A 22,362-nucleotide genomic window follows, 5' to 3' on the forward strand; every position below is an offset into this window, starting at 1 on the left:
CCAGTACATGTCCAGGCCCGTCTGAAGTTTGCTAGAGAGCATTTGGATGATCCAGAAGAGGATTGGGAGAATGTCATATGGTCAGATGAAACCAAAATAGAACTTTTTGGTGAAAACTCAGCTTGTCGTGTTCGGAGGAGAAAGAATGCTGAGTTGCATCCAAAGAACACCATACCTACTGTGAAGCATGGGGGTGGAAACATCATGCTTTGGGGCTGTTTTTCTGCAAAGGGACCCGGACGACTGATCCGTGTAAAGGAAAGAATGAATGGGGCCATGTATTGTGAGATTTTGAGTGAAAACCTCCTTCCATCAGCAAGGGCATTGAAGATGAAACGTGGCTGGGTCTTTCAGCATGACAATGATCCCAAACACACCGCCCGGGCAACGAAGGAGTGGCTTCGTAAGAAGCATTTCAAGGTCCTGGAGTGGCCTAGCCAGTCTCCAGATCTCAACCCCATAGAAAATCTTTGGAGGGAGTTGAAAGTCCGTTTGCCCAGCGACAGCCCCAAAACATCACTGCTCTAGAGGAGATCTGCATGGAGGAATGGGCCAAAATACCAGCAACAGTGTGTGAAAACCTTGTGAAGACTTACAGAAAACGTTTGACCTCTGTCATTGCCAACAAAGTATTGAGATGAACTTTTGTTATTGACCAAATACTTATTTTCCACCATAATTTGCAAATGAATTCTTTAAAAATCAGACAATGTGATTTTCTGGATTTTTTTTTTCTCATTTTGTCTCTCATAGTTGATGTATACCTATGATGAAAATTACAGGCCTCTCATCTTTTTAGGTGGGAGAACTTGCACAATTGGTGGCTGACTAAATACTTTTTTGCCCCACTGTACTTGTTTTATCCTTGGATTGCGTCATCTGTGTAAACTCTGCCCTGTAGCTAGCCTTGGTATCTTCAAGACTTCATTCTAGCAGACTGTGGTAGCATTTAAATAGTCTTTCAGCTGACCATGGGTTTACTTTATTCACTGACAGATGAAAACAAGGTGAGAGAAAGAGAAAGAGAGGTGATGGAGGTGAGAGGAAGAGAGGTGATGGAGGTGAGAGAAAGAGAGGGGATGGAGGTGGGAGTAAGAGAAAGACAGGTGGTGGAGGTAAGGGAAAGAGAAAGAGAGATGATAGAGGTAAGGGAAGGAGAAAGAGAGGTGATAGAGGTAAAGGAAAGAGAAAGAGAGGTGATGGAGGTGAGAGAAAGAGAAAGAGAGGTGATCGAGGTAAGGGAAAGAGAAAGAGGTGATGGAGGTAAGAGAAAGAGAGGTGATAGAGGTAAAGGAAAGAGAAAGAGAGGTGATGGAGGTGAGAGAAAGAGAAAGAGAGGTGATTGAGGTAAGGGAAGGAGAAAGAGAGGTGATGGAGGTAAGGGAAAGAGAAAGAGAGGTGATGGAGGTGAGAGAAAGAGAAAGAGAGGTGATGGAGGTAAGAGAAAGAGAGGTGATGGAGGTAAGGGAAAGAGAAAGAGAGGTGATAGAGGTAAAGGAAAGAGAAAGAGAGGTGATGGAGGTGAGAGAAAGAGAAAGAGAGGTGATGGAGGTAAGAGAAAGAGAGGTGATGGAGGTGAGAGAAAGAGAAGTGTAATTGTCCATTGTGTCACTGTGCTAGTCAAAACAAACAAAAACAGCCAAAGTTTATCATAACGCCATCATATTCAAACAACTCAAGGCTATCTATAGACCTAATTACTAAATACGCCTACAAATGTTTCTGAGTGATTACGAAAGCACATTGTAAATTATGTAGTCAAAATTATAATTTTGTGTTTGTTTAAGTGAAACTAAGTGTGTCACCAGCAGTCATAATTTAAAGGGTCATTTTTCAAAATTTTCTGTTGCATTTCAATGCCACTGTTGGAGGTAACAGTACATTTAGTGCAAAATGGGTTCTTGGTATCTTAACACTAATCTATCATAGCTAGTTAGCTTATGTTAGCTACAAGCTGACGATGCAAATGAGGGGCTAATACAAACAACAGCAACACGTTAGCTACATTGACTACATAATACAGAGTAATAATACATTTCCCCAGCCAAAACAAACAGCTCATTACCTGTCCAACAGAGATACAGTTACCATGGTGTCCATGTTCAGGCCTTCGACTCCATCAGTTATCTCCATCGTTGAACAGTCACTCCAATGTTTAATCTCATTTCACTTCTTGAGCTATCCAACTTCTTTTTGTTTGTAGCCTTGGGCGGTTCCTGAGCTAGCTTCACTTGGGCCCACTGCTAGTAGCTTCTTGCTAGCCACATTTGCTAGTTTGACACCTTCAGGTGTTTTCTCTGTCTATTCCAGAGATTTGTTTGGTTTGGGCCTAGTCATAATGTCGCCTGATGCGAATGCTGCATCTCTTTCAAAGCAACCGGTCGAGTGTGACTAGTCGAGTATCATCATGTAACATGCACATTTTTGCAATATTGTGAACAAACAACACAGGACCACACAGACTTTGTCAAAGTTATTATTGTAGAATACTTCGATGTATTTTTTCTTTCATACAGACAAAAGGTGTTGGACTTAATTCCCATTAAATTCTCTTAGATTTCCATACAGATTTAGTCTACAGTATACAGGTGTGTTCTTTCTCATATATAGATATTTATTCGCTTAAATAACAGGCAGGTAACTCTTTAATATATTCAATAGTCTTTATGTTTTTTTTTCTTTTTTTGGTCTTTTTCATTTCAGCACAGTTAAGGCTGCATTTTCTGTCTGCAGAACAGCACTGCGTTGTGCAAGAAGGGGGACCATTCCACACACATTATTTACAACACTATGTATAATGAATAATGTAAAATGTCAAGTTCTTTCCATCGTAACATGGCAGTAAAAACTTGTAGATCTAAAAGAGCAGCCTAAACAATGCTTGCACGCACTGCACTTCTGCACTCTCTAGCTCTGCATCACCTTCCAGTTCTCCATCCTCCCCGGGTCCCTACTTTGTCCAGTCCTTTAGATCATAATGAGGTACATTTGTATCTCCTGTTTCCTATTTACAGAGTGGTGTCTCTGGTCTCAAGAGACTATAAGCATGTCCATACCTCTGCACACTTCAAGGGCTGTTCAGTGGACAGAAAACACAGCCCTCAGAATATGCTCAGGAGAATGTGCAACTGTCCCTTTTCCATCAGTGGGAGCACCGGTGGAGAAAATCAATAATAATAATAATAATAATAATAATAATAATAATAATAATAATGATAATAATAATATACAAGCGCTTCCATGTTGTTGTTCCTCTCTTTACAAAAAACAATAGGATTAAATGAAAAAAACAAAAACAAAAATTAAAAAAGTGTAACAGGAACATAGTACCTGTAAATTAATGATGCACATGTGCACATTTGGGCGGTCTGTACAGAAGTGGTGCAGTTGTACAATTTATAATTTGGATAAATATATTCTTTTTCACATTGTGTTTTGCCTTCTGTGAAACTGTCTCACAACATCATGATGTAACATGGCTGGACGGATGGACAGAGATGGTTGGAACTGGACAGTCAAATTTACACCACTGGAGATTCATCACCTGTTGGTTGCTGTGTATGTATAAGTGTGAGTCTATGTGTTGTTGCATACTGCAGAAAGCATTTAGAGCTGTGATAAGAGGTGCTGAAATAGAATAGGTTAGACTTGAACAAGATATGAATGTGTGTGTATGTGTGTGTGTGTGTGTGTGTGTGTGTGTGTGAGAGAGAGAGAGGGGGGGGGGAGAGCAGATGTGAAGAGATCATAGCACACAGTAGTGACAGTAGCCTAAATGATTTACCAACACATAAAGAGTGACAATAATGATACCAAATGCATGCTTCAAAACAGACAGACCAACACAATGTCACCACCCGCCCCCTCCGATAGGTTGGTTAGGGTGATGGCGATGATGATGAGCATTCAAGAAGACAGAGTTCTGTACAGGTAAGGGTGTTCCCAGAGAGCCCTGCATGCATCCTGAAACAGAACGAGCAGGACCGACCGGCTCTCATGTGTTTGCATGTGTTCTCATTTTTGTTTGTAATCCTACATCTGGTTACAGCTGTTGACATGGCAGTCTGTTGCATATTGTCTGCCCTTGCTTTTTCACTGGCGGTGTGACCAGTTGACAACTCAGGGAAGTCAATAGGAGATAACTGAGGGGAGGAGGAGGTGGGAAGGGAGAGAGATGGTGGTGGTGGTGGTGGTGGGGGGGGGGGGGGGGGTCCAGGTTAGCATTGCAGTCGCGCTCCAAGGCAACATGAAGTCAGCGATTCACCCACACCTAGTGCATCATGGGATACAGGAGGGCACTCTCACACCCGGTCTGGAATGTGATGCAGTTGTTTGGAATGTATGTTCCATGGAATGTTAAGGTGAAGTTGGACAAGGTGACGGTGGAATGCAATATCATGAGCACTGTACCTGTCGACACCTGGGTGGCTGTCCAAATGATCTTCTATTTTCTTTTGCTCGGGTGTGCTTATGCAGTGTGTTATGCTCTTTTATACTTGGACAGCTTACATACGATAAAGCAAAAGTTAAACATTTGTGTACCTAATGGCTTTCTTGCAAAGAGTTATATGATAATATTTGATCAGTGTTAACCTTCAACCGATGAAACTGAATTACATTTTTAAGACCTATGAAGACCCACACAGACCCTGCTTTAGTGCAGATGAAACAAACAAGAAATAATATGTAAACTATGGAGGTGCTGGTGGATGGGGTTTTTTACATTTGAGAGAGCCAGGCTGACAATTTGTACCTGTTTCCAGTCTGTATGCTAAGTACCCCTTTGACACTGGACAAAAAAAACGACACAAGACAGAAAAAAAAACAGTAAGCAAACTCATCTCCTTGCAATGTGAAAGGAGAAAATCCCTATTTTTAAGTTTAAAAAGGCTTCATATGCACATTAGTTTTGGTGTAAAATTGGTATGAACTTACATGCTGCAGACTGTTGTATCATTTTTAGCAAATAGACATGAAATTGGCAAGAAAGCCAGTAGGTGTATTTTCCAAAATGTCAACCGTTTCTTTAAGACATCTCAAACAACAGATTGCACATTGTGATGAAGGGGAATGCACAGTATTTGACACAAGCACATGACACATAAGCTCTCACTGGTCGTACCTGATAGATGTGAGCTGACTTTGGGCCTACAGCTAAAACTGAGCACTGACATTAGACATGGGCCTGATTGCTTGAGTGGTTGGTTGCTTTTCAACTTCAAAAAGTGTTTTTTTGTCTTCATTCAGCAATCAATGAATCAATCCCTTTGTCCACAACTCTAATGAACTCAACGGCACATGAACAGGAGGGGGTTTGTTGTGAGTGTGCATGATTGTTAAAGGGCCATCGCCTGTGCATTGTGTGTTTGATGGCATTTAAAGGGTTAATGCTTCACAAGCGTTCAGCTTTCTTCCAAAAGAGCTGACACACACACACACACACATACACACAGACGACCATAACGGATGAGGTGAGAAGACATAAAGTAAAAAAAAGGAAATAAGAAAATGGAGTGAGGAACAGCAGAGGAGAAGATGATGGACAATGTTACAGAAATAAAGAGACTGGAGGAGGACACCACCTATGAGTTCGCCCTGGGTGGTGTCCATAGATATTGACCATACATACTCATCAATTCACCAACATGGCAGGAGGCCGTAGTTAGTCCTGTGTGGGGCTAATCTATGTATACATGTATACATCACAATTAATGTCAGATCCCACACACTGTATTGTCTCACAGCCAGGGTGACAGTATTACAGATAACAGGTCATGTGGCTTATGGGGTGGCATTCAAAGACTGGGCAGGTTGGCCAGGAGAAAGAACAGTGATAAAAATAACAAGTTCTGTGTTGTCGCTTCCCAAACATTCAAATTATATATACATATATATATACTGTGTATATATATATATATATGTGTGTGTATTTCCCCCCTCCTATAGTTGTTTTTTGCAGCCATTCTGTTTATTATTAGGTTTAAATGAACAGTATGTTTGTTTGCTATTTCTGTTTTTCTTATGTTTTTGTAAGTTTTTTGCAGATGAGACAAGACAATACACATACATACATTGAAAGAGAGAGAAGAATGAAAAAAAGAAAATATGACAAATGTGAATTTCAGAGAGAGAAAAGACATGTCATGTAAAAGAAAGAAATGAGCACCATTATGTTAAGAAATAAATGAATCAGAGGATGGAATTGATGGAAGTCTAGTTAAAGCTTTAACAAAGCGTTTCACTTATATCGCAAGCAAACTGATGATTTCAAGTGGCCATAGATTGTAGCCAGATCAATAATGTTGGTGGTGACTATGATGCCATGGCAGGTAGATGGGTAGTAACACTGATGGTGAACACCAATAAAAACAGAGTGAGTCAACCTCTGGCCCTGACATGACCCGCCTCTACTGATGGATTGAGGGATGTGTTGTCTTTTTTTTGTGTTTTTTTTATGTCTGTCTCCCTCCCTCCCTCCATCCCCGACACACCAACGCTCACATCAGAGCAGCGAGAGCAGACCGGTGCATGTGTGTGATGAGTGTGCATGAGGTCAGGCAGGGCGGGATGGTTCTTCAGGGATGGGCGACAGACGGGGTGGTGGGTTCGAGGATGGAGGCAGGCAGGGGTGGTGGTGTCAAGGGGTCAGACTGAGAGGGCAGGAGCAAGGGCAAAGGGAGGGAAAGGTGCAATGTTCTCAGGGAGTTGTGGGGGGAAGTCTCCAGCCATTGTCCACTCCCTCCTGTACCTCCCTTGTCCTTCACTCCCTCCTGTTAGCTTGTTGTAAGGGAGAGTGGATGAAAATGTCATGAGCGAGTCCTCAGCCCTCTCTTCTGCTTCCCTTTCCTCCCCCTCCCCAAGACTCTGTTCCTCTTCTCCTCTCCCCACAACCCATGTTCAGCTCAGTTATAAGGAAGTCTCCACGCAGTAGAGATGCGCCAGGTGAGGGGCAGAGGGTTTCACTGGTCTGTCCCTGCCATGATGGTTATGGTGGTGTTGGTGGCGGTGATGCTGATGGGGGCTCCGGTTGCTGGGGGTAAATGCGATGGTGCTGTTTTTGTTGCAGTGGGTGACTGTTGAACTGATGCTGCTGCAGCTGCTGCTGCTGCTGCTGCTGTTGTTGTTGTTGTTTCGATTGCACGGGGTCACAGGGAGGCTGTACTGGCGGTAGGGGCGGGTGGGGCGAGTGCGGGTCGACTGGGTAGGAGGGGGTGGTGGCTTGCGGAGGGCCGGGTGCAGGTGCTGGTATCTGCTGAGCTCTGATTCGTCGTCCACATCAGTGTCGTCGATCAGTGGGATGTTGTGGATGAGGTCGTTGATGAGGAACTCCGGGTGGGCCATGAAGTTGTGGATGGAGTTGCGAGATTCTGGTTTCTCCCGGCCCTCGTATAGTGAACTACGGAATGCCTTCACCACTCGCATCTGCCAAAGCAAGAGAGATGAGGGAGGGACCACAAGAAAAAGAGGAGAAGGTCAAACATATAAAAACGAAACAAGAGACAAGGGAGACCCGGAGGCAGACAGACCTGTGTCCTCGAGCAAATGAACAGGGTGACTGACAGACAGCGGACACTCAGGGCCAGGTGGCTTCTGTCAAAGTTTGAACAAGATGATGTATTTTGGTGATAAATAAATAATTACTGTATGTAAAAATAGAAAATATAAATGGTAATTAATATATCAAAGTTTCCTTGACTCAGAGCTGCTATGAAAGGTTAAAATAATCTTATTGGTCGGATTAAACTGATATAGGTGCCTCCAAAGCTTCACAATCTTTTCGTGCGCAAGTGAAAGGAATATTTGGACATTTGGGAAATACAATAATCTATATACAAAAATCAAAGTTAAAACAGCCTGTTGAGGTTTTGCAGATTTTCACGATATTTTGTCAATGCAACTTTGTTGTTCTTTTCTGTACATGCAACATCTATTGCATGTCTGTCCATCCTGGAAGAGGGATCCCTCCTCTATGGCTCCTCTGAGGGTCTAAGGACAGAGGATGTTATTCACTGTACAGATTGTAAAGCCAACTGAGGCAATGCGATTGTGATTTTGGGCTATATAAATAAAATGGATTTGATTTATGTTCAGGGTTGGGAGGAATGACTTCCTGAAGTCTTGTCATTAGTTAGGGAGCATCAAGTAGGGGATAATGCCCAATGAGGAGACCATGATCTTCAATTAATGTCAGTATTATTCTGCTTATACCACTGTCATTCACCAATGAAAAAATATTCTGGCCTGCATTTTGTGATCAAGTTTTTCATAAGAAACAGCTCTGTTTCTCTGGCAACACCTGACAGGTTGGCTAACAGCTGGAATAGTCATTACAGTCCCATAAGATTCACTGCCATGGGGACATGAGCATTACTTCAGTAAATAGGACACAACTTAGTTACTATGTAGCAACAGGAGATAAACTCATAGAGCCCTTTTGGCCAGAAAGCTAATGTTCTGCTAGCAACACTGAAAGTTAACAGCTGTCAACAGTAAATACAATTTGACATTACGTTTAACAACAAGACTATCTACAAATGTTATTGTCACCAAATCAATAACAAGAATTTGCCAACAAATGATAGTCCATGTGTACTGTCAGCTGCAGCCTAAAGTCCTTTCAGCTTGTGTGTTGAAGGTGCCATCCTGTGGTGTTCAGATGATGATGCACTCAGGGTTTTATTTGTTGTAAATAAAATATGCACATTAGACACAGGCTATAGCAGACAGTCTCACAGCTCAATAGGTGTCTGTATATCAGGAGATAACTGACACCCTTCAGCCAATCAGAATCGAATATTTACCTAGACTATGATGTATGGCACCTGTACAGATGAGTCCAGCCACCGATCTGTGTCTCAAATAAATGAAAACTACAGGTCACTAATAGAGGGTAAAAATTTACGGACACTAAAGGGAAATAGCACTGCAGCAGCAATGCTTTCCTACTTCCGGTAATTCCTCTGATTGGTGTATACTCTGTCTGAACTATTCGTCAGCTTGATGAATCACGTCGGAAACCCCCTCCTCCTACAACTTTCCAGATTATTTAGGCTTGTATCAGACAATTTGTGACCCAGTTTATTTAATACTATTTCTTCAAGTAACTGGCATGTCTAAATGCCAAGGATTATTCATCATCTTCCCTCCATGCTGATGGAAAGTCAGGTGAAGTTTTGTAGTCCACAAAACATTTCTGGAGCTTCACAGCAAAACAGAGTTGCAGCGTTCTCTGAGACAAGTGAAGTAGCTGAAGACTTGATGACTCCTTTACAGCTCATCTGTTGTAATCCACGTCTCCAGAAGCCCCTAGATCACAAACTGACCCTGGTTAGACTGCAGATAAAAAGTTCTCTACTTTTTGACTTCAGTGGAGTGTGAGCTAACCACGGGGGGACAGCCTTCCATTCCCACACACCACCATTGCGAAACCCTTCCATTCCGAAACACCCCCACTCCGAAACACTGCTGTTCCGACCCTCTCCCCAAAACACTGCTGTTCCGACCCTCTCCCCAAAACACTGCTGTTCCGAAATTGATTTTCAAGTTGACATTACTTCCTACATCAAACACTGCTGTCCGCTCACCGGCCGCACTCAAACAACTCATTGTTTTTTATTGCTAATAGGCCTATGTCACTATCTTCATTTATTATGTAGTATATTTTCGCTTACAGAAAACACATTTAAACGTTTGTCTAATCTTTTTACACGCGCTATCCGTGGTGCTGGAATCCCCACTTCCAGCCACACTTGCACAATTCTGAAATAAACTGTGGCCCATGGGTGCGATCTGCCGGGGAATGACCCCTCTGGTTGTTTGTTTTGCTCAGAACCCATATCAGGCTGTGTCTGAATATGCACAAAGATCGGTATAACGCATTGGAGCAATTTTAATATAATTTCGGATATTTAGCATGATAAAGTAATTTCAATTCAAAATAGCCATTTGTCCAGCTGAAGCATAATGAGTTATGTCATTAACATGAAGTAGGCTTGTTTTGCGGTTAATCAGCCACATGATCCGTTTGAACCCACAAAGGAAAAAAGGATAAATGCGCAGCCTCCGTTTCCTTTCTGATTGTGTCCGTTCGGAATGGAGGGGTTTCCCCAATAGCCTTTTTGGAATAGCGGGGTCTTTGAAAAAAAGGGAAACCCCGCCATTACGATGAATTGAAATCTATGTTCGGAACTGCGGGATTTCGCAAAGGCGGGGTGTAACCCTAACATGGTTAGCTTAGCAGCTACAGCGAAGATTTGGTTTAAAAAGGGTGTATAGAACATCGTTTAAGGTCAGTCTGTGATCTCAGGGCTTCTGGAGACGAGCTGTATGGAGCAAGTTGATGTTTTTTTAGTTGTTTTTCACATTTTATAACAAGTTTTCAGCTACTTCAGTTGATAAGGAGAATGCTGCAATTCAGTTTCGCTGTGAAGCTCCAGAAATGTTTTGTGGACTACGAAACTTTACCTGACTTTCCATCAACATGGAAAGAATGATGACTGAGGTTTACATTTAGGGTTAAACTGTTCCTTTAAGAGTGTATCCCTCACCTTAAGGATCATTAATTGAATGCTTGATCATGTGAGAAAATTAACATGCACAGATAGCAAAACCACTTTGAACAAGGATTGAGGTCAATTTATATGGTAATGGATAAACAAAACAACTTAAAAAAATATATTAATATTAACATTTATGATTTTTATTTCAGAAAGAGAACACAAATATCCTGACTAATTCAGTATCAACAGAGTGCCCACCTGATCCTGTGTGTCTACAAAAGACAAAAGTAAAAAAAGAATTTAAAAAAAGAAGTGTTTCCAAATGACTTGGCTAATGACACGTTTTTGTCAGTTCTCACACACCAATCAGACTTCACAAGACGAGTAGCCACATCACAGAGACCGCAAAAGCTGCACACACTTTACTTCATACTCACGCGTGCATGTGTGTGTGTGTGTGTGTGTGTGTGTGGGTGTGTATGTCGGGGGATGATATGTGTGGGGAAAACACTCATACCTCAGCACACTGTATCACATGCATGCACAGATAGACAGATGAGGGTGGTTGTTAGGCACACATGGAAAAGAAGCAGGAATGGTGAGTGTTAGTTTCATGTTTAATAAAATAAGAAATTGCTAAGCAATTCCTATAGCAGTGACCACACACACACACAGACACGCACAAACAAACTAACACAAACAAACATGCATGCAGCAGCAGTGCAACTGAGTGAAACCACTGTTGAGCTGTCTCCAAATTTTGTGGCTTAGAGGTTGATCCACATGCATCAGGCAGCTTCAGTCATGGGTTTGTTAAAGAAATCTGGTTCACACACTCAAACACACTGACAGCTAGTGAGTTAGTCTGTCAAGATCTCAATGCACACACACACACACACACACACACACACACACACACACACATCTAAATGTACTGCAGCCATGCAGCAGTGAGGGACAGAGGACAGCAGAGTGATTGAAATGATGACGATGCTGATGATGAAGTTGCTGCAGGATAGAAAAAAAACAAGTCTTGCAAAACAGAAAGGTGACATCACGGAGAATCAGCAGGTTATAGCAGAATGTGATTGGTTAGATTACTGGAAACAAAAGGTGATTGGATCAAAGGCCAGAGCGGAGTTCGGGCGTCAGCCCTGTCACACATAGAGAGGCAGTCAGGTCATGCTGAATCAGATCTTTGTCATGAACGCTCTCTTTCTGTCTCACACACACACACACACACACACACACACACACACAGACAATGACACACAGAAACACACACACACGGACCAGAGTGAGATATATGAGTGTACTTCAAGGTGGATAATGCTGTCCATGGTGTATGTGTGCGTAAACACATTTCTTTGCCATAGCAGTTGGTCCATGCACCCTTCCCTCAAGCCCAAACAGAGGAAAAGAAGCAGCATGAGCTCAAAAGAAACACAGACAGTTCAGTGCAAATATACTGACAGGCACAGGCAGGCAGAGCCCTACATAGAGATAGTTTGGCCAAATGTGATCAACGAAGAAGAAGCTTAATGTTGACTGCAGCATCCACTGGACTCCAAACTGTGAATATGGGAGGTGGATGGTCAGGCAGCTGAATGGAGATAAGGGCTGCAGTTGGCCAAACCAGAAGGAATCTCTATATATGACTCTGGCATATATGATAGAAGGACAGACATACAAACACACAGACAGACAGACAGACAGACGGTCAAGCAGTAGGTTCAGTGCTTATCTGTTTTTCCAAAGAGCCTGTCAGACAGTAGAAAAACACCTCATGCAGACTGAGAATGTTTCAGAATGTTACTTTCTCACTTCATCAGCGCTTGGTTTGTTTTCATTTTGTCTCCATGAAAAAGGGTAAACTTTCGAGTATACAATGCCCACAGTGTTTCCAGAGAGGCCTGGAGGTCAGGGCACTGCTGTGTTACTTATATCTCTCAACCACTTTCTCTCTCTCCCTCTCTCCCTGTCGGCTCTTTCAGCAGTGCTTGATGGAAAAACGATGATGGTTAAAGTACGAGAAGGACATAGGCGCTGGAGGGAAGAGAGGCTGCTGTGTGCAAAACAACTGTGAATGAGAGGAAACCGCAACATAAATACAGGGAGAAGCTGTGAGGTACATGACAGGTTGATGGCTCCCGTTTCCCACCATGTGGCCAAACTCTGAGCAGCAGCCACTCTATGATATGTGATGGCTGAGCTCTAATCCATAGCAACATATCAGCAACATCTTCCTCAATTCAGTGCTTATTCTCTCCATGTCTCCTACTCATTAACTATTAGAGGACGGGGATGGAGGCTCAAATCTTCTTTTTGAACATAAAAAACGTAAGCAAAGAATTGAAGAGCTGAGGATGGATTTGAGACCTGGCCTAAACATCCTATTTCCCTTAATGTTTCCTGACCAAAATAACCTTTGGTTAACTTTTTTTGGGGGGGTATCTGTTATCTGACTATTACTGTAAGTGCAGTGAAACTAGCCCCATCTGAAATGAAATCAAACTGGATCCAGAGGGATCACGGAGCACGGCTCCAGTGGATGAAAGCATAAAACAGAGGCATGTATTTTTTATCACTTTGATCGCCCTGTTCATTATGTAAATGTTTCTTTTAGATATTACTGGCCACCTTTCTAACCCAGTGATGATAGATTTGGTGGTAAAAAAAAATTGGGGAGGTTCTGGTATTGATGTTACTACTACAACTAACACACATCATATTGGAATGGGGCACAGTGCAGAGTCTGAGGGCCTGGTCTGCTTTGCAAAGAACTCTGGGTAGGGCAGTAAAGTAAGTATACAGGTAGAGGTCAGTTTGTCTTGATAACACATAGGCAGTCACTTGTAGTGTGTCTTTGTTGCTTGGTGTTTCCCATGCAAGAGCATATCCTCAGACCTGAGGAAAGTACTGAACAGATAAGGCTGGTGATATTCTGTATTTGTGATACCAAATCCTATAAAAAGAACAGTGAAAGGTTTTAGCCTAGCAGCATGGCTCCATGCATGTCGATGTCTTTCAGTCAGTCCACAACCCAAACACATACTGACTTTGATGATCCCCTGACCTCAACCAACTAACCCTAGCCATACTGCCACCCTAGCTGACACAAAATTGTGCACAGACATCTGTGGTCACCTTTCATGCTTAGTGTTGGGGTGAAATATCTAAAAAACTATTGGATGGATTATCATGACTTTTGGTAAACATTCATGTTACCTTCAGGATGCACATGAATAAATTTAACCTCAAATAACATCATTATCAGGTAAAAATCGTATTTTCTCTAATATGACCACATACTTGCAAAACTAATACCATTCCCATCAGCTACACTTTGTGTTTGGTTGCTTATAAGCAAATGTTAGAACGCCTACACTATAAACTAAGGCAATGAGCATGAAAAACATAATACCTGCTTAACATCTGCATTGTGAGCAAGCTCAAAGCACTGTTGTATCTAAGTAAAGCCTCACAGAGATGTAAGCAGGGGTCTTCAACATTTTTCAGGCCCTTAGTTTTAATGAGAAGGAGCAGGAACCCTCTACTACAAGGCGTACAGTAGTATATAGTTTTATTTTATAATTATTATAATAATACAGATAACTGGCCAATATAGTTCACTAATACATAGTCCTCTTTGACAATCACCAGGATGTCCTGAGCTACTGACACAGCTGAAGCATGCAGCACGTGTTTAGTGACAGAATTAGAGAATGTAATCCTGTATTCAGTGTGGATACTCACAAAATTATCATTATCATTAACGTTATAGTGCTTGTTCTTGGTGGTTAAGGGCTTGTTAATGGTTAATGGAGCTCTATGACAGAGGAATAAAAAATATTAGGATCAAAATACACATAAGACAGTCCTTGTTGGTAGGATACAATCATCGCTGGTTTTGGCCTTTTAACGGGATTTGTTGACAGTAAGAAATAGAATATCACCAGACATATCCGTTACAGTAAGTAAAATCAAGTGTGATATACTTTTCTGTGGCTGAAAGTTTATCTGACACAATCTTTTTGCATAACCCCATCCTAAAAGTAAAGCAAATAGGAACACATTTTATTTGACCACAGGCTGAAATTACTCAGAGAAGCAAACCTGGGTCACAGTCAACTTAAATTTTTATGCTTGCTCCTTCACATTCCCTCCTTGTCCCATTTGTTTATCAGGAACTGAACCACATAAGGATGACTTCAGAATGAAAGTTTGTGTCATACTGCTGCTTCATGACACATTTGGACACAACCAGCTCTTCACATTAAGGAGAAAGAATAGAAAAAGCAAGCAATGAGCTGGCAGTGGTGGGGCCATACTTTGACTTTACATCCCTCCTTCCACACCTTTGTCATATTACATGACTTTGCTATCAGGCAGCCAATTTTAAAGCCAGCTCTGAATGTTGATATAATACATTCTATTGCATTACTAGTATAATGATACTGTAAAGTGATGGAGAGAAAGATGTGTTTCCAAAGTATTTAAAGTCCAGGTAACTTCTATTGTCCATTCAAGATGGTCAAAACAATGAGGTGTCAGCAGCAGAGCTGACTTTGGCCTCTCTCTATCTTTATCTACAGGTGATGGAGGAAGGCAGCATGAAATGAAAGGAGGGAAGGGAGCAAGGAAGGTAAGGAGAAGCAACTGAGAAGACGGATGAAGACAATCAAATGAAGAGACAGCACAATCACACGCATGCATACACACGCACACACACACACACACACACACAGGCACAAACACTACACAAGCATACAAGCACATACGGCACTCATACACTGACAGAGAAACATACAGAAGTCAAACTTTGGCTCTTGAATATATCAGGAAATGCACACACATAAACACACTTACAAACAGACACGTGCGGAACTGACATACAAAAAAATCAAGAGGAAACATGAGGGTTGGATGCTACTCTAGTTAGGAGATGGAAGGATGACAAAAAGGGATGAGGTGAAGGATAAAGTAAGATACAAGAAAGGGGGGGAAATGAAACGAAACCTACTAAAGAAATCTTATCAGTATGCTACACAAGGGCCTGTATTTAGATCTGGGACAATCTAAATACCTCTACAAAAGAACAACTCTAATTGTGAAGAACAATAAGAACACATTGCACAGAATATTTCTGCAAACAGGGAACCTGTAATATCTCATAAATATAGAAAAAAGAGGAGAGAACTGTGATGAGAGAGAGGGGGGAAAACAGACTGGACAGAGAAAAAAATCAGGACATCGGGGGGGCGAGGGGCAAACTTGTGACGTCGGAGCTGAAAAATACTGTTACAAAAATAACCAGTTGACAACAATTGCAGCACTTGACAAAAGTGAGAGGAGCACAGGAAGGAGAAAGAAAGCAAGAGCGATAGAAGAGGGAACTTTTTTTACTGTCAGCTTGGAAACAGCAGTGTATTATAGGGCTTTTATACTCGAAGGTTTACAGTTTAGAGAATTGCAGAAGCCATATAAAAGCCTTTTGGTAATGAGTATGAATTCTATGGCAGTGAAATCTAATCATTGCATTTTCTACATTACAATAGGAGTCACAGAATAATTACACCATATCCATGTTTATGTTTATAGAGAAAAGAAATGACAACACTCCTTTACATAGGAGGTGTTTACAGTGGGGGTCAACCACAGTAACCACGCTTGACCTCATTCACAGACAGAAAATAACACATGGTGCAGGAGGAGCTGCCATTTGCTCTCTGTACTTGAGGATGTGTCCTTGCCTTGTCAGAGTATATCAAACTGTTTTCATCAATTAAATTTGATTCTTTTTGTTATATTTAACATGAGTCACTTTCTGTTGTTCCAGCCAAAGCTGCTCCATTTCTTTCAGGACACCTCAGACAGAGAGAGAACAGTGAGCTGCCTCCTGTACAACACTCAACAACAAAAACGAACTCTGGACTGAGACTGGGACCTGGATTTGGACCAGACCAGATCCAACCAGAACTACACAGCCGGTCAGGACTGGGTGCTGTTTGAAAGGGGGAATAAGAGAAAAAAATAGAGGAAACATTGCACACACACGAGCAGCGAGCGAGCCAGAGGGGACACAACCATAGAGAGTAAAAATACTGCAGTCCACGTGCCGTGCAGCAGTGTGTGTGTTTGTGTCCTGAGGGTGAGCGGGAGATTAGGTGCCTGCAAGTATGAGTGTGTGTGTGTGTGTGTGTGTGTGTGTGTGTGTGTGTGTTAATGTGTGTACATGCGTTCGGCGGACTCACTCCCGGGGGCTGGGCTGGTATTGGCTGTTGCGGTGGAGAGAGCTACGTGAGAGGGGGTAGAGATAGTGTTTACGTCGTGGAGCTGACTGAGCACGGAGGAGCGCCGTCTCACTGCTCCCTGAAACGAACCGCTTCGCTTGAACGTGCTCACTACCTCCATCTGCAGGACAGAGACAAAATAGCAGCACTCAGTGAGGGCAGAAAAGGCCTGTCTGAGTGTGCATCTGTGTGTGTGTGTGTGTGTGTGTGTGTGTGTGTGTAGTGGTCTCTTTAAGCATTTCCTGTCACAGTAGAAATGATAGAAACACAATTTTAATCCATTTTAATCCCGCTAATGAATGGTAAATGTATATTTATTTCACTGTTAATAAATCATGAATTGATTTATAACCAACTTATTAAGTCACTGTTTTTGTTATTTGTAAAGTTTCTTTACAATATTCCCCACGAAACAGTTAATAGAATGCTTGTTGCTTCAGCATAGTTACGTGATTCCTGTAAAAACACCACCTTCGAGAAGACAGATGCTAGTTTGATGAATGGAATACAGGACTGATCTGGTTTTCTTGGAACCTGGCGACTCTGGGCTGAGTCAGCAAGCTAGTTAGTTAGGCAACTAACTACATTAAGCAGCTGTTTGCGCTTACTTTAGCAACAAAGCTACCAGTATATGTCTACCTTGAAACTCCCTAAATCACTTAAGTACTGTAACTGTCCTCCATCATTGTTCTTGGAGGCCATGAATGGCCATGGTACATAGATGTTCATTGAGAAGCTGCGGGTTATCATTCCGTTTGTTAGCTGTTATTTTAGCAACAAGTAAAGCTATCTGTCCAGAGTTTGTAAAGGCAGAGCAGCCTGAGTGCAGATGAGAGAAAACCAGCATATAGTTTGTCCATTAAATATGACCCAGTTCCAGAGAAAGCTCTGAATAATGTTATAAAGTTGTGTTTTTGTACAGTTATGGTTGAGATCCATTTATTTGATGAAAAATCAATATACACCCTGGAGCACATGACGAGTCATCAACTTTTTTATTAATTTTCCAGAAATGTATAAACTCTACAATACCATAGCAATTTTGAATTCATGGGAACTTTAAAGCTGGGAATGATAAGATTGTAGAAACCAGCAAGTTGGATCATTTCATTTCAGAGCCATTCCCTGGAAACACATAAACACACACTGCCCCTTAGTCCTTGCTTGTCAGCAGAAAAATGTGTGAGCTGGGAATTTACTACATTTAACAAGCTCCTTGAGCTGATTTATTCTAATATAAATGCCATACTCATATAAACACAAACAAAATTGCCGTCATGAATGTTTCTCAGGCCTAAAATGCTATACAGTGTGACTGTGTTACTCGCCACTGCTGTAGTTGTGTGTTCTTTGCCAATGTTAGCTGGTAAAGGAGTGTGTTAGCCACTAAGGGAATGTGTTGCTGCTGCTGCACCTCTTTTACTGGGCTACGTGGCTGTGCACTGTGAGCTAAGGACATTGCTGCCATTGCTACTGATATCCAACTACCCCATGTCTCACTAGCCCCTTTTAGATAGAAAAGGTGGCACATTTGCAGCAAGGTAAAGGCAGCAATGTGCCGCCTTGTCTTTCTAAAAGGGAGGTGTAATATTCCTTCTTTTCCAAAAAGCCGCATCTTGGCCGCCACTGGGGTAGGCGTAAACATGTGACGTGACGTGAAGCACAAAGTCGGCCGTGAACAGTGAAGCAGGTCGAATTTTTCTTCAAAATAAGAGCTTTACATTGCACCCCATTGGAGTTTAGAACTGGGTTCTTAGCCGGGGGCTTTTAATTTGAAAGTAGCAACCATTAGTAGCTTGTCACTACAACAACAAGCAGACAACGAAGACAGCTACAGAGACCGAGGAGACGCTAGCATCTCCTGGATCTCAGCGGCTGTCCAATTGCTCATTTTGATGTCCGTGGATGAAGTGATGAACTGATGAAAATTGACGGTTTCCTGGTTTTAAAACTCCCTGGCTGTAGGTCGCACAACAGTGCACGTCATCGACACCTCCGCCCATCTCACGCAAATTGCCGGTGCATCGACAGCACAGATTTACATAGCAATGGAGGTGGTGTCAAATTGGCGGACCAAAACAGGCCCCCAATTTACCACCTTCTGTCTAAAACCGCGGACCTAGCCGCAAAAAGGACAGCCAAATTGGCGGCTTGCTGCCCAGTATAAAAACGGCTACTAACTATGTAAAAAAACATGTTAACGTTATCGTGATGAATGCATCAACTCATTTGGAAATTATTCCACCACTGTCATGCTAGTATGTTAGCAAAGAGACATTTTGGCTGCTCTTTCTCTGCCATTCTTGTATGACAAGTTTGCTAATTGCTTTGGCAATATAACCACATAGTTTGTGGAATCTGCAGTCATGCACAATCATTGCATGTGCAGAGTATGTGCAGGCAGGTAGCCTGTAGGTAGACAGATGGGTGCCTGTCCAAGCTTTTCATACAGGCTGAATGAGATGACTGGATGGGCTTATTGAGGTCTGTGACAGCCAGATACTGAACTGTGTTTTTTAATTTGTCCGATTTTTTGATGTCTGGAAGTTTAAAGCTGGGGTAAGTAAGGTGGAACAAACATCAAGCACAAGCTAGACTTTGAAAGGATCCCCCAAAACCATGAGTGCACACTGTCCAACGGGCACTGACCGCCGAGTCCTGAGACCTCATGAGGTACGGGAAGGAGAGTGCATCATCTTCATCAAAAGATCTAGCTACAAGTAGCTACCTTATGTCTCATTCACCTATAAGTAAACACTCAGAAATGGTTTTGAAAGTGTATCTTGATATCGTAACCTATTGCCAGTTAGCTAGCAACAGCTGGCTACGGTAACGTTAGATATTGCAAAGCTAAGACATCAAGATTAGTGGTGTAGCTACTACATTATTTTTCTGTTACTTTGACGTTTGTCTGTGTGATTCACTGACAAACAGAATATTGTATGGGAAAATATGATGTTTTGCATGTTATAGCCGCCACGTTAAGAGCATCGTTGACTCTGATGATGATCACGCCAGAGTAAAGCACACTGTCACGTCAGAGAGTACGACAGGAGGGCAACCATCAGTGTCTGAGGAAATGGAGGCAGAGGCCATTGATGTAGGAGGGCGACGGGTCATGGAGCAGATGTTCTCAGAAAAGATGACACACATCGAGTAGTTGATCTGCAAGCTGCACATGAGCAGTAGTATAGCACTTTTTTCTCATAAACACCACCTACAACTAAACAAATTGTGTTTGTACAGTATATTGACCAGGCATGTGACTCTGCACTCTAATCAGAATCCTATTTTTTGCCAATTAGTTTTTACAAATTGAATTTGTGTTTTAATGCGTTACTATAAACACAGTAAGTAGAAAATTGTAAATGTAAAGGCATGAACAGATACAATTAAAAAAGTATCATGTAAACTGGGCAGTAGGCTAACATGTGACTGTTAGGACCAGCACTTGAAGCATTTTCCTGGTGCAGCTAATGAAATTTTTGAATTATTTTTGTATTGTATCCCCGCTAAGGAGCACACTGATATGAAAAGAAGGACACATGTATTAAAATGTATCCATTAAAGACACATCTAACATGAATAACGGTGGTCTGACCCTTGTTGCTACCAGCATCAAGTTACACTCACCTGTCAGAGAGCGTCCATCTCATAACTATATTACACAGAAACAGGATACATCAGCACATTGTAAAACAACCGTTCCAAGGCTAAATGAATGAACGTCACATCAATACCATCTAACGACATCTGCTAACAAATACAATGCAAACTATATTCACAGATAAATGTCATCTCCCCATGACCTCTGAACAGTGGACTTGGTCTTTCCCACGTGTAGCACACAAGAATTAGCCCGCTCTCACATGCAGTTCGTCTGGCTAATGTCCAAACTGCCCAGGGTAGCAGTGCATGTGTGAACACCAGTTAGATCCACAGTACAGTACGTTGGCTTGCATGTAAACAGTGACGTTACATGTTAATACTCTGTATTGCCAAAAGTATTCACTCACCCATCCAAATAATTGAAATCAGGTGTTCCAATCACTTCCATGGCCACAGGTGTATAAAAGCAAGCACCTAGGCATGCAGACTGTTTCTACTTCTTCTGTGCAACAAGTCCAGTCGTGATATTTCCTTGCTCGTATTCCTCAGTCAACTGTCAGTGGTATTATAACAAGGTGGAAGCTATTGGGAATGACAGCAACTCAACCACAAAGTGGTAGGCCACGTCAAATGATGGAGCAGGGTCAGCGGAGGCGTATAGTGCGCAGAGGTCTTTCTGCAGAGTCAATCGCTACAGACCTCCAAACTTCATGTGGCCTTCAAATTAGCTCAAGAACAGTGCGTAGAGAGCTTCATAGCCGAGCAGCTGCATACTAGCCATACATCAGCAAGTGCAATGCAAAGCGTCGGACTCAGTGGTGTAAAGCACGCCGCCACTGGACTCTAGAGCAGTGGAGACGCATTCTCTGGAGTGACGAATCACGCTCTCCATCTGGCAATCTGATGGACGAGTCTGGGTTTGGTTGTTGCCAGGAGAACGGTACTTGTCTGACTGCACTGTGCCAAATGTAAAGTTTGGTGGAGGGGATATTATGGTGTGGGGTTGTTTTTCAGGAGCTGGGCTTGGCCCCTTAAGGCCCCCACACACCGCCCAGACTCAAACCAACAGCCAACTACCTTTATCCGACCACTCTGTTGCCTGTGGTCCGACCCGTTCGGCAGAAAAGGTGCATTGAACACACCGCTTTCGACGTGCTGCCAGCTCCACAGTAGCGTGTACGTTCTTCGCTTGATTGAGATGCAATAAGCGGGTTGCGCTAGCGTTGTGTATAAAAGACGAAGGACGAGAGCTTTATGCACGCAACTCTGTTTACTTTCAAACAAAAAGAAACTTAAATATTTCAGACAAAAACAGCTGCATATTAAACACGCAGCAAGGCGTTACCAAACGAACACAGGTTAATTCATCCTGAACGGACATAACAGCTAGTCTCATGCCAATAACGTTACTCCAAAACATGAAAACAGGAAATGACGGAATGGAGTACATAGAAAAACAGCGCACACAGTATTCTGCCCCTCCCACACACTGCACTGATTCACTAGCACACCGCCAATCAGAATGGTCATACAGCTGGAACACAACCAATCAGAGAATCCAATGGCTCAGACAGCTGACAGCCAACCTTCTCAGACTTAGCATGTTGAATCGGAGTAGACAACATCCACGCGGCTCCTAAAGCTTCCAACACAGCTGAACACACTGAACAGATTTGTTCCCGACCTCGTCCGAGTCTCCCCAAACGCTTCAGACGTCCAACGGTTGGGCCAGTGTGTTCCTGCCTTTAGTTCCAGTGAAAGGAACTCTGAATGCTTCCGCACACCAAGAGTTGTTGAACAATTCCATGCTCCCAACTTTGTGGGAACAGTTTGGGGATGGCCCCTTCCTGTTCCAACATGACTGTGCACCAGTGCAGAAAGCAAGGTCCATAAAGACATGGATGGGAGAGTTTGGTGTGGATGAACGTGACTGGCCTGCACAGAGTCCTGACCTCAATCTG

The 22,362-nt window shown here is 42.5% G+C and overlaps 1 protein-coding gene across 5 annotated transcripts in view; it reads right to left on the reverse strand.

Moving 5' to 3' along the window:
* Nucleotides 1–2,460: 2,460 nt before the first annotated feature.
* atp2b3b (ATPase plasma membrane Ca2+ transporting 3b) overlaps nt 2,461–22,362 on the reverse strand; it is a 117,685-nt gene continuing 97,783 nt past the window's right edge. For 2 of the 5 annotated variants that reach the window (XM_030423450.1, XM_030423451.1), the window contains exon 25: nt 6,907–7,422. In XM_030423450.1, the coding sequence (XP_030279310.1) occupies nt 6,907–7,422 (516 nt within the window). Of the gene's footprint in view, nt 7,423–16,753; nt 16,914–22,362 lie in introns of all 5 variants that reach the window. The other 3 variants (XM_030423454.1, XM_030423453.1, XM_030423452.1) reach the window with 3 other exon arrangements.

This window comes from Sparus aurata, chromosome 7 (assembly GCF_900880675.1).
Source record: "Sparus aurata chromosome 7, fSpaAur1.1, whole genome shotgun sequence".
NCBI lineage: Eukaryota > Metazoa > Chordata > Actinopteri > Spariformes > Sparidae > Sparus > Sparus aurata.